The 13,264-nt window shown below is 31.1% G+C and overlaps 1 protein-coding gene across 1 annotated transcript in view; it reads right to left on the bottom strand.

The window, feature by feature from the left end:
* The window catches only part of LOC106682173 (metabotropic glutamate receptor), a gene marked incomplete at its 5' end in the record, with an annotated part of 282,446 nt that overhangs the window by 8,771 nt on the left and 260,411 nt on the right, over nucleotides 1–13,264 (bottom strand). The window contains 7 exon segments of the mRNA XM_067051351.1: nucleotides 986–1,078; nucleotides 1,568–1,701; nucleotides 5,708–5,857; nucleotides 7,444–7,725; nucleotides 7,798–8,049; nucleotides 8,442–8,586; nucleotides 10,579–10,749. Coding sequence (XP_066907452.1) covers nucleotides 986–1,078; nucleotides 1,568–1,701; nucleotides 5,708–5,857; nucleotides 7,444–7,725; nucleotides 7,798–8,049; nucleotides 8,442–8,586; nucleotides 10,579–10,749 — 1,227 coding nt within the window.

Here is a 13,264-nt window from a genome sequence, read left to right on the forward strand (position 1 = left end):
TTTTGATAAACCTGCTCACTATAAAGGATAATCTCAATTTTTAATTTAACAGCCTCACAAATCTTTCTAAAATAGTTGCAGGTTATTTATAGTATATAAACTAAATTATTCTTATTAAATTATTATTCTCTCCATCAGGGCTGAGATTCCGAAAAATCTGAAACTAAAAAGTATAATGTGATAAAGTCAGCTCTGATATACAGCAGTGATACTTGGGTTCTAACAGGTACCCTAGAAAGCAGAATCGAGATATTTGAAAGGAAAGTCCTCCAGTCAATATCTCATGTGGGACATATGGCTCAAAGCAATCCATCAGGACACTTCTACACAACAAATAATGTCAGTGTAGTTGACAAGAGACCAAAAACCAGATGAATAGACAGAATCAACAAAGATCAAAAAGAGCTGCATGCAGCAAACTGAAAAGCAGTAGCCAAAGACAGGCAGGCATGGAGAAGACTGGTTTGGGTGCCAAAGATCTACAAAGTCTGTAGAGGCAAATGGAAAACAACAACAAAAAAAAAGAAAAAACTAAATAATGATTAGACTTGGGCATAATAGTCTGCTTTCAATGATTTTGTATTTTGTATTGTGAGGCAGTGAAATTGAAAACTGAGATTATCCTTGATAATGGTCTGGTTGGCAGAATGTTGGAGATGACAAAAAAAACTAATAAAGAATATTGAAGGCAGTGGATCTAATTTATGATAATAAAATGATAAAAAAACACATTTGAAACAACATTTTAACTAAGAAAAGCAAATTTAATAAATAAATGAGAAAATATAATTATAAGAGGCTATAGGTAACAATATTAATAACTGAATAAAAAGTAATAATAAATGATTATAATTAAAATTATTCCTAATTCCAATGTTCATTGATCACTTAATGAGAACATCAATAACTATTAATTTTGTTAACATCAAATCTACCTACTAAAACTATTTATTACATGAGAAAGTGGAGTATTAAGGTTCATTACCTCTGGCAATGGTTTACAGAGCTTTTGGTTAGCATCAGGCAAAGTCCCTGCTGGGCAATGAATACACTGTGTTTCATCTTCGCTATCCAGTACCTAGAGCACACAAATCTAAGTTATCATAAATTTAATAATTTATTTAAAAAAATATACAATATATAAAATATATGGAATTTTTTTTTATTTTGTTTTTGATGTATTGCATAAAATGCACTGAGAGACTACGGTTACTTTGTGATAACCCTAATAGCTCTGGAGCGGTCTCTAGGAGGACTACAGCAGAGAAAGAAACTTCAGATTGAAGAAATATTTTTATAATGCCTCCAATTAAAAAATAAATCAAACCTTTTCTCTTGTGAGATGTGCCACTATTCCAGCAAAGCAGCTATATGAATTCTCAAACACTAGAATTACAACCATATGATCCTATCAGTAATATTATATAGCCATATCTTTAGACCAAAAAGTCTATTCCAAGTCAAGAGAGGGGATAGCTTTTATATCTAGATATATACATGAAATATCATAACCATATAAATTAAATATAATATAATTACAACAAATTAATATAATTGTAAAATTTACATGGTATTGGCTGCAATTGAAACAATGCCAGCAACACCTTTCTCCTTCAACATATTTCTTGGCTTGGCCTTGAGAACAGGGTAAGCTGCAGACAGATTCTGGGGGCAACAATGTGCCTGTGTTGAAGAATATTTCTGAAAAAAAAAGCGAAGCATTTCAAAAATATATATTAGTTTACTAATACATTATATATTTATTTATTGTTTGAGAGTTCATAATTAATTTAAAATACTTCTTTTTGGTCCATTCTCTCAACTATTTTAATTTTTCTTCAGTGTTTCAACCCTTAGGCCATTAGCAAGAAGAATCTTACAATTCATGTATCCAAGTTTAAATTTTTTTTTTTTTCCGATACAGGTTATTATGTGCATACAAAGTGATAGAAATAATATTAAAATTATTAATTGATCGACTTGGGAATAATAGACAGGAAGAAGAAAAAAAAAAATTAAACCTGGATACTGGGGCTTCAGGGGTTCTATGTCCGACTAGGAGTTCCCTATACACGTATTATATTTATATTTATTCATATATTCATGTATTTATATTATATATTTATATTTATATTATGTATTTATATATTTGTATTATTGTATTTATATATTTGTATTATGTATCTCTATCGGTTCCTGATGGGAACCGACTGAAAAAGTATGCGATATATTTAATTCAAACACTAGGTACCATAGACCCACTCGCCATAGTATGCGTTAATGTGGTCTAAAGGAGATTTTTTCCAGAATCATTTTTATTGATAGTTAATAATCCAAAAATACGCCAATATTATCTTTTAAAAATATCTATAAAATGATAATTATTTAACCTGAAAAAATATATTAATTAAAAAAAATCAGCTGAGAATCTTCTTTATAATAGTTATTTAAAAATCTTTCTTCAGAAGTGTCTTTTTTTTTTTCAAATTATACTATTTTTTATTAGTACAAAAAATAAATAACAACTGAAAATCAGCAGTGTCATTTCAAGGATAAGGTGGTTTTGATAATGTAACCATGTGATAATTAAAAAGGAATAATAAACTTGAGAAGATGGTTGGTGGGAGGGGAAGAGTGCAGTCAACAAAAAAAAAAAGAAACAAAAAAGAATGCAAATATGTAAAACTCATTTAAATGCCAATTAGTGCCAATAATACGGCCAGTACTTCCAACCTTCATCAGGGCTAAGAATAAAATACAAGACGACAACCATAATGAACAAAAGGAAATAAATAACATGAAAATAAAAATATAACAGATAAGAATATGTACATAAGTAGTATTGGAAGAAAATAGTGGCAGTATTATAAGAAAATAAAAATGGTATGAGAATATAGGGCTATCCTTCCCGGCCGGACCTGCCCCACTAAGACCCCCAGGGAGCAAAGGTCCTATATCACTTATGAACTATTTGCTTAAAATGGGAAGAGATTTAAGATAGTTAAATCGAACAATATTTAAAAAACATCTGAAATTGAAAAACTGCCTGAAACCCTACACTCTTGCCCTTCCTGGTAGCCTTACTTATCTCACTTCTCAAACAGACAATTATAGCGAGTAAGTTGGTCGATGTACGACATGTCATAATCCCACAAAGGAGATCATAACACAAAAAAAAGGCTAACCTTCCAGGCCCAACAGGTTACATCGAGCAATATTTAAAAAGCGCCTAAAATTGAAAAACGGGCTGAAAGTTTAATATTAATAATGGAAGTTTAATATTACATTATAGTAATATTGAACATAGTATATTATTGATGTACTATAGTAATAAATTTATATATACTGATAATATATATAATATAATATACTATAAGATAGTAATAATATAGGTTGACTATTAAGGCATCATTATGAATAATAAAATCATTGATTTAAAGAAGGAAGATGGTCTGAGTGTGGTGAAAAGGAACTCAAACAGTACAAAACTATTTATTCAACGCCAATGTTTCATCCCACTTTGCAGGGTTCATCAGGGCTAAGCAGTGTAAGATGACATGAAATATAATTTAAACTATGGTAGAATATAAATGGTGGCACTTAGTGAATAATTTTTTATTATTTGAGTTGATTTTAACTGCACCTAGACCATCTTCCTAGTATTAATTGCACACTGCCAATCGATGAACTTCCATTTATTCATAAATAAGTTTCAAGATCTTTCAATTTGATACTAATTCTGAAATTTTGAAAATGCCATGAGTTATTAAGGATAATCAAGTTTAGTTATAAACATAAAAAAAATTCCCTCAACATCAATTTAAGACTTAACCACAACTTCAGTACTGCTTAAATGAAGTGTTTAATCACTTACCATGGGCCGAATATGAACCTCTTTTACAAAACTAAACTTCCTTAAAGATTTTCTTTCGATTTTAAGAGTTAAGGCAATACTTTGAGTTTCACAGGCATTGAAGTAAACCTCACTGATAGGCAATATTTTTTAAATCCCTCTTATTATTAAATCTAAATCAAATTATTAAGTACTTCCCTTTCAGCAAAGACTTAATAAAATTCTAAAATGCCTTTGGCCATGAATCTACTTATAATAATGCCTTCAATTACCCAATACCTATAACCTTTCTTTTAGGGATTATTGATAATCCATAGGGCAGGATAATTTTTTAATGGTAAACTCTCCTTTTTATCCCATCTATTTTCCATCTCTCTTTACCCACTTTTATTACTCTGGTATTATCTGAGAAATAAAAGTCACTGCTGTAGATTTACTTTATTGATATCATAATAGGTTTTATAAAATAAAATAATACACTTTATATATTATATGCCATGCATCATTATACTATACCTATATATTTATATAAAATAATGATTTATGATTATGATATATTTATATATCTGTATACCAAACAAATTATAGTGAATACCAGTGGAGGTGAAGGAGATCGTCCTGAATTATATATTTCTTTTTCTAATATTTCAGAGTGTTCCACAATCATTAAACTTTTTTTTGTTTTGTTTTTTATAATATAACAATACAATAAGTACTTATAACTATCACTGTAGAATTAAAAGTACATTATATGAATACAACTTGATCTAGTAAATTAAAAAAAAAAAACAATCAATTTTTCTAATTATTTTAATAATTCCATAAAATCCATATATCTATTACTCGGTCTGATATGAAAAAAATATTTCTCAAAACATAATTGCAAGAGAATATCTTCTTTGATTTAGAATTGGTGTGACATTGCATTAAATGTGACTGATCTTTGTACTAATCCTCATCATAGTTTTGTATTTCTGTCTAACCATTCTATTTATTCACCTAAATTTTTACTATTATTTTGTTATTACTTTCTGAATAATTAATTGTTTCTTATATCTAAATGAATGTAGCAATAAAATATAATATATATTATATTACACTTGGGCATAGAGCATTCGACTATTTTAGAAAGTATTGTGAGGATGTGAAATTAGGAATTTAGATTACCCTTGATAATGGCCAGGTTGGTATTGGCAACGTTGGAGATGTAAAATAAATTAATAAAGAATGTTATGCTAAATGGCTAAATTATAAGTTATTATAATTGATAAATATAATCAATTTTCAACAAGAAATCAAAATAAATAAATGGAATATGGTCCGGGTGCGGTCAAAAAAACTCAAATAGTAAATAATTATACTATTTTTTTTTTTACTATTTTTATTGAGCCAATAATTATTAATTATTGGTCATAATTATAATAATTATTAATTATTGATCAATTATAATTAAAGAATAATTATTCTTTTTTTTATTTACTATTTGAGTTTTTTTGACCGCACCCGGACCATATTCCATTCATCTATACACATGGTCAATCATCAATAATCTTCCAAGAAATCAAAATATGTATAAGAAAATATTTTTAGATAAGAATATAATTATTTTGTGGTTCCCAGGCATATACAACATCATAACCAACAGCCCATGTTGAAGAATCATACCCCAGTCACCGCAAGTAACCTTATTGTTATATTCTAGGGGAAAAACCCTGAAGATGAACACTCTGAAGCATTGGTAGAATTAAAATTTTCTTTTAATAATTAGGTATAAGAATTCCAAGCTAAAAAGTTATATTTTTATTTGTTGATTCCGATTAGTAATTTAAATTACTATTTCTTGTTAGAACTTACCACTGTCATTAAGGTGAAGCTCTCCTTCAATGTACTGCCCCACCGTGACCCACTGATAAATCCCAGGAGTAGTCTGCTTGAAGTGGATTATGTTATACCGGGCTGGGCCATCACCATTATTGTCGAACCTGAACTTGTCTCCAGAAAGACCTATAGAGAGGAATACTTTATTTCATAAGCACTGCTGCCCAAATATATTAGTTTGCTATATGACACTGTTTACAATTCAATCTATCATTAGATATTATATAAATACATTAGTGCCATCTGTAGCTCAGATGGTTAAGTGCAGTCTTACCGATCTGGAATCTGCTGGGAGTGCTGGTTCAAATCCGGCCTAAGTGGTAGTGCCAAAAAATGAAAACTTGACCTTCACCATAGTTAGGCAGTATAGGACTCCAATGGGAGTCTTGGCCAAAAAAAAAATTATTTTTTTGGTTTTATTTTTCATTTAAGCTAGTCATTTATCCATGGCACTATAACTCAAGTCAATTCTTATAGTTTTGACGACCATTTACCACTGCCTAATTGCGGAAACCTGAAATAATCAGATAATCTCTAGTCATTCATCTTCCCATCGTGGTCCAGCACTATCCACTCTTCTGTTAACATGGATCATTTTATACAGAATCTTCTTGGCTATTTCATCCTTGGTCATCCTGATTTGTTTTTATTGTAACTAGATTCAACTATGGAGAGCACCATGGCTCGGTGGTAAGGCAGCTGGGGTTTGAATCCGGCTTTAGCAGATAATTATTTATTCTGTTACTGTAGCTTTGAGTCAACCATATAGGTTTGGAGAGCCTAGGTTGGAGAGCCCTCTGGGGTCCACCCAGCTTCATAAACTGGATATCCTTAAAAATCTGGGGGTTGAGCATGATTATGAACAAATCACCTCTTAGCACAACCGTTGTTCAAGAAACAGTACTTCCTTACATATTACTGAACCCCTGTTCCATAGTGAAGTATTCTTATCATAACTAAATTATAGTGCATGTTATTTTATTTTTCCTGCCTCTATTTTAATCTCTCTATCCTTACTCCTATTCATCCCATAGTGCACTGTTACAGTAATCCGTTACAAACAAAATTCATTATAAAAGTTTTATAAAAATTTAAACTACTTATCAAATGCAAACATTTCTAATATGCTCAGATAACAAAAAATAAATTACAGATGTATTATAAATACATGTTATAACAAATACGTACTATAAATTAATTGAGACTATTAAGTAGCTGCTTACTTGCAATTGATTTAAAAAGAAGAATGCCAAAATCAACTGAGAGAAATATTAATGGGACAAGTGATATCTTATAGATAAATTCAAAAGTTATAATTATGGAGCAGATTTTTAAGTAAATAATTTTTTTTTGTCTCAAAGAAATGGGATATATTTACGGATCTGTATAAAGTAGATATATTAAACATTATACAACATACATGGTCTAAATTTCTCATGTTTGTGGAATTCCCTGATTATTTCAAGTACCAAAAATATCCAGACTTTTCCAGATCTGGTAGACATCCTCAATTTACAACAGTGGTACATGTTTCTAAATAGAAAGGCCGTGGATTACAGCAGATTATATCAAATTTGTTGGAATCCTTGGCACAGGCTCAGTCAATAGTTCAAGTAATTTGTCTATACAGATTCCTTTGCTATATAGATTACTATTACTAGAGAACAAAACTTTATTTATAACTAGTAAAGTCAATATTAAATAGCACTCACCTTCAAAACTTACGCTCCTGAGGTACCTGAGTAGTTCAGGGCCCTTGGTGGGATTCATTCTGGAACAGATTCCTTTGAAGTTGCCACAAAGATCCCTGTGCATATTCTGCAGAGCAACAGCAAACGCCATGACAGCATCGCTCACAAACTGCAGTTGTTTCTCAAATACGATGTCATCCTTTGTCAATTTGTCTTTGTCAGAACACTCTCTCACAAACCTGATGTTGTAAGGCGTAGGGCTGCTGTCCGGATACCTGCACTTGAAGTGGTCCTCCCAGAACTCTGCAACATGGCGGTCAGTTCATAGCGGCATGGAGGAAAGCGACAAAGTGGCAAGGAGGAGCAATAACAGACCTACAAACCAGGGATTCCTTTTGTTGTTCTCTACTGTCAGACTGAGGAAGTACTCTTCAAAACCTGCAACAGGATTGGCCTGTGGTTGGACTGAGAGAGTGCCTTCAACTTCTGGTTCGTTACCACTGGACACTAAATCCCTTGCAGACCATCCATCTGAGCCGATCCAAGTGAAGGTTCCAACTGCATTGCACCTGCGGACTGCCTTCATCAAGCCTGCCACTTCTTGGTCTGAGCCGAAGATGATCACTCCTGAGAAAGTCAATAGAGATAAGGATATATTCTCAAAAAAAAAAAATTTCAATTTAACATAGTATTGTAACATTGAGCAATGAAATATAAGTGGCCTTGATAGTATAAGTGAATCCTCATCATACTTCTAAGTGTTCAAGTCATGAGATAAGAATGGTTCTATTGCCTAAATAGACTTACTATAAGTCAAGCAATAAACTAAATTTACTACAGAGATGGCAGAATAAGATAAAAAAAAAGGAAAAATCCACTTCTAGATGCTTTAGACAAACTGGCAGGCAAAAAATCGACAATGGTTCAATTTTGTTAAAGAATCTAATGATGGAAAGGTTTAGGGGGATCGATTAATTGAGTTTTAGCAGATTTAACGATTCCTTTCAATATTTGATTACCTTTAGCCCTTGGCTTAGTTTGAAGTTTGAGTATTATGTTGTCATAAACTGTCTCTTCTGCCACTCCTGAGTCCTTCACCAGCTTTTCTTTTACAGCGATGCAGATATCATATTTTGCTAACAGAACCTCGAGTTCTTCAAAAGCCTGAAAAAAAAGTCATTGACTAAAAAATGTATTTGGGATGATTAAATATTATTTTATTAAAAAGTAAATAAAAAATTTGTACTTTTCCAAAAACTATGGCCTGGGCTAAATCCATACTGGTATAGTAAAGTGTTGGTAAGAGGTGCAATCCTGTTTTTTTGCATATAATAAATAGTCACACTCTACTTAAATAATAATAATAATTAAATAATAGCAAGTATAATAACAATAAAAAGGCCTGATGAAACCAAAGGTTGGATGCTGTTACCACCAACAATTTTAATACTGAAATAGCATTTGATATGTTGGACACCCATGTTGGTATATGAGGTAAAGAGTAGCATTGTAATAATACATAAATATTTTTTCTATTTCAGGTTTCATTTTATTGATTCCTACTACATTACTGCCTAACCAAATTAACACTAAAAGAACATTAAGCCTTAAAAAATAATGAGTAATTAATATTGTATGTAACATTAAACTTTTTATAAAATTCATTTTCTATTTTATCCTAAATAGAAATGAACTAAGTTGATGTTTTTTAAACTATTTATATTATTATTATATTAAACTATTATTATATTTGTATTAAAATACTCTCAAATTTATAAGGGTATCCATATTTTTATAAGGATGAGCACATGGAAGAGCGATATTTATATAATGCCTTAATTTCAGGTTCCGTTGTATTCATTGCCACAGCATTACCGCTTAACCAAATAACATTGTTAGGACACAAAGCCTTAAAAAAAAAGAATGATTATTATTGTATAATATTGAAATTTTTATAAAATTTATTTTGTATTCTACCCTAAATAGAAATGGGCTAATCTGATGTTTTTACAAAATTATTAAATATTGTCAAATTTAACAGGGTATTTATGTTTTGATTGGAAAGTGATCATTGAGTAGGCAAAAAACAGTTTAAATCTAGAGATTTTGGTCAGAACCAAGTGGTTTCATATAAATTATATATTTGAAAATTATTTTAGTAGTTAAAAATTAGAAATAAACATTGTAAAATTTAGCAAAATTCAAAATTGTAGAAAGTACAAACCACAAGACTAATGTTAATACTTATACACAGGTTCTTAGTGGTATTTGTACTTGTTACGAAGATACAATAACCAATACCCTTGAAATGAATAACAATAGTGAAAATGTCAATGTAAATAAATTTACTTTAATGTTTATCATTTATTTTTATATTTATTATTATGATTAGTATATATTTTTTTATTTATTGAAATTTAAAACTGTATAAAAAAATACAATAAGTGATCAATGTTTCAGAACACATGATAATCTTGGCAACTACCTAATGGTGGTACTTAAATCATTGCTTTAAATTATAAGATTCTGCAACCATCTTCTTTTCAGTCACCTAGTACGATTATCAAAGGATGAGAAATTAAGAGCTAATGGGTTTGTATGTGTAAGGATTTTGGAATGAAAGGAGTTATATCTATTTTGGGTCAAACCTGCAACGAATAGAATGTTGAGGTCTTTATGCATGAGTTTATTTTTGATGAAATAAGGATTTTACGAAGGATCTCGGATTGGATATGGGAGGCATTTGGTGGTTTGATTAATGTTAAAAAACTTAATTTTTTTTTTATGGCTCAAGTCCTCCACTTAGGACCTCAACATACATCCGAGCCTCCAAGTCGAAAAGCCAAGATTCATTTCTCAGGGCCACCATGAAATAAATATTGTCTGACTCAGGTGGGAATTGAACCTACAACTGCATAATAATCTTGATATTAATTGTCCAACAGCTTTATGGTTAATTGTTCACTTATTTGAGGCCGTTGAAGCCGAGTGAGTTGAGGCATTACCTTAGTAACTTCAAGTCGGTTCGATACCGGCCAGTTGACTTTAATCTCGTGGCGGCCCCACGGGATGAAACTTGATCCTTCCACTCTAGTTAGTTATTTGTTGGTTAGTTACATGTGTGTGAATGAATATTTAAACTAACGAATAGAGTACCTTGATGCCGTAGTTGGACTCCTCGTATACAATAGAGACATAGCTCCAGCCAAGACGACGCACTAACTCGACCATAGCTTGGACTTGATGGTGGTCCGAAGGGATCGTCCTGGTGAAGTACTCGAACCTCTGCTTGTTGCTCAGTTCAGGCGACGTCGAGAAGTAGGACACCTGCACAGAAATTATTACATGTTGTTTGTTATTTTAAAATCCAATTACAGAATCCATCAATTCAATAATCCTTAAGTTATTAACGTGCACATTTCCATTAATGAGATTTTAAGCTTTGTTGGTTTATAATTTCTTCAGGGGAAATAATTACACCGTCCCGTTCTTCATTATCTGCACTCACAGTGTCCAAAAACCAAAGAGGAAATGTGGAATGTTAATTTAATTTATTTACAAGTTTCCGAAGGTTCCTTTGAATTTACTTATGTAAATCCTAGCAGAGTTAAAGCCCGAATATTAGACTTCAAAGTCTTAGTTCAAGTTGGTAAGCAACTTAGGTCCGCTAGTTCCCTACAAGTTCCAAGCTGAATTAGAGGGATTCATATTCATTCTTGACCATCGTAGTTATTATAAGAAGCAATCCTCTTTTCCGTATTGAGTTGTTAAAATTTCTAAAACTTGATCCGAAATAATGATGGATCAATTCTCATATATGATGATATTTTTCTTAAGTTAACAATCAATATTCCTTTTTCGTCTGTTCTTTAATAAGGCATACAGTACAACAGCTTGGTTGAAAAAAAGTCAGTTATTTCACCCCAATTTTCGATTACTTTAATGAAAACTACTTATAATTAATATTCAAAATTGATGAGCCTGCCATGTATAGTATAAACTAATTTACAGTACATTAAACTATCTTTAATTTGATTGCTGACTGACATCTGTACGTCCAATAGCCCCTGAGATATAGTTTTTCATAAATTTTTTTTTTCTAAACAACAAGAATTATTTTGGACAATATAAAAACTACTAATCCTACGTAATAATAATACATTAAATTAGCTTTAATTTGATTGCTAATAGACATCTGTATGTCGAATGGTTTTTGAGATATAGATATATCAAAATAAATTCACTAACTACTGATCTTTCAATACATTCCGTACGACATTTATATGAAATGTTGCTTTTTAAAAAGCTATATATCGAGAACATTTGAACTTAAATAACTCTATTAGGGCTCATATTTTAGCAAATTTACTCTTCTTTGAATGACGTCCTCTTAGGTTTTCTGGTGTTGTTGCTACTTTTTAAGATATAGAGCTCCGAATGAAGAATTTTTTTAAAAAAGTTTTGGGACAACCGCCATTTTGTATTCCCCTAACTATAATTGGTAGACTCATCAATTTTGACTCGTAATTATTCATAAGTTTCATTAAAGTAATAAAAAATTGGGGTGAAATAACTAACTTTTTTCTCCTCTTGGGCTCTTTTATTACTTGGACTAAATAAACAGCCCGCAAGATAAACAGAAGCACGCAACATCGTAAATACTAAGAAAAAATACTAGTTTTCAACTTTTGTTTAGAAAGGTAAAACTCTTATTATATATTAGAAATATCTTATTATAACCTTCTATAAACTTTTAATTTCTGATATTGGACTACGTTGGCCCCAATTGGTCCTGAATGGCTATCAAGAGGTTACCCGCTCTATCCCAGAGTAGGTGTCACGATTTATATGGTTGGGTCGCTGCGAATAAATATTAACTGAGCCAGTTGGGGTTTGTACCCACCCTATTCTGAAACCGGGAGCTCTAAGAACCTAAATAAATAAATAAGGTATTTTGATAAGTGATCCCAAACACAATCAAGCCGTTCCTCAATTGTTCTACGAATCTCATTCACACTGCATTTTGTGCAACATTTTAATGTTGCGCAAAAGTTGTTTATCTCAACCGATTCTGTATAAACAGTTTTAAAACACGTCATAACCATCACCTACATCAGAGGTTCCCAAATTTTTGGCACCCTTTCTGATCTAAAACAACTGTGTGGCACCTTTATTACGCTAAAAAAATCGTGGTACTCTAGTCGAGTTTAAAAAATTTAAACATGTCTCCACAATTATTTTTAGGGTGGTTGAGTATGTAGGGAAATAAGAACAGTGCAAAGTAAATACTGAAATGAACTGGATATTTGCTATTTAAATTTAAATTTTTTTAATTTATTTTTTTGCAAAATTTTATACTTGTTAACGCTATATTTTATAATAACTTTTTGAATAATTTGCAAATATATTTGTGTTTAATTTAGTTTTTTCCTAACCTCTCTTACAACCACTCACGACAGCCGAGTGTTCTAAACCATAGACCTCTGGCAACATAATATAATATTTAATTTAGTTACATTTATTTATATTTATATTATTTTAATTAGAATTTAATTATTTGAGTACAAAAATATGTATTTATATTTGTGTTGTTATAATAATGTAAGAGACAGTTGCTAAGGGTTCATAACCGTCGCTAAGGCGTCGCCTAGCAACAGGCCGACCATCTTCGTTTTTAGATAAGTTCCTGCTAATTAGTGGCCATGATAGTATCTAACCAGCCCTGTCTGCGCTTGAGGTGGCTTTAACAATAATACTGCTAATAAATTCCACGACTACCGTTTGTTCTGAAACAAATTGATCGTGAATAGGGAGCTTAATTGTTTAAAAAAATGTATTTTAG

Source organism: Halyomorpha halys, unplaced genomic scaffold (assembly GCF_000696795.3).
Source record: "Halyomorpha halys isolate HHAL.00 unplaced genomic scaffold, Hhal_1.1 Scaffold392.1, whole genome shotgun sequence".
NCBI classification, from domain to species: Eukaryota; Metazoa; Arthropoda; class Insecta; order Hemiptera; family Pentatomidae; genus Halyomorpha; species Halyomorpha halys.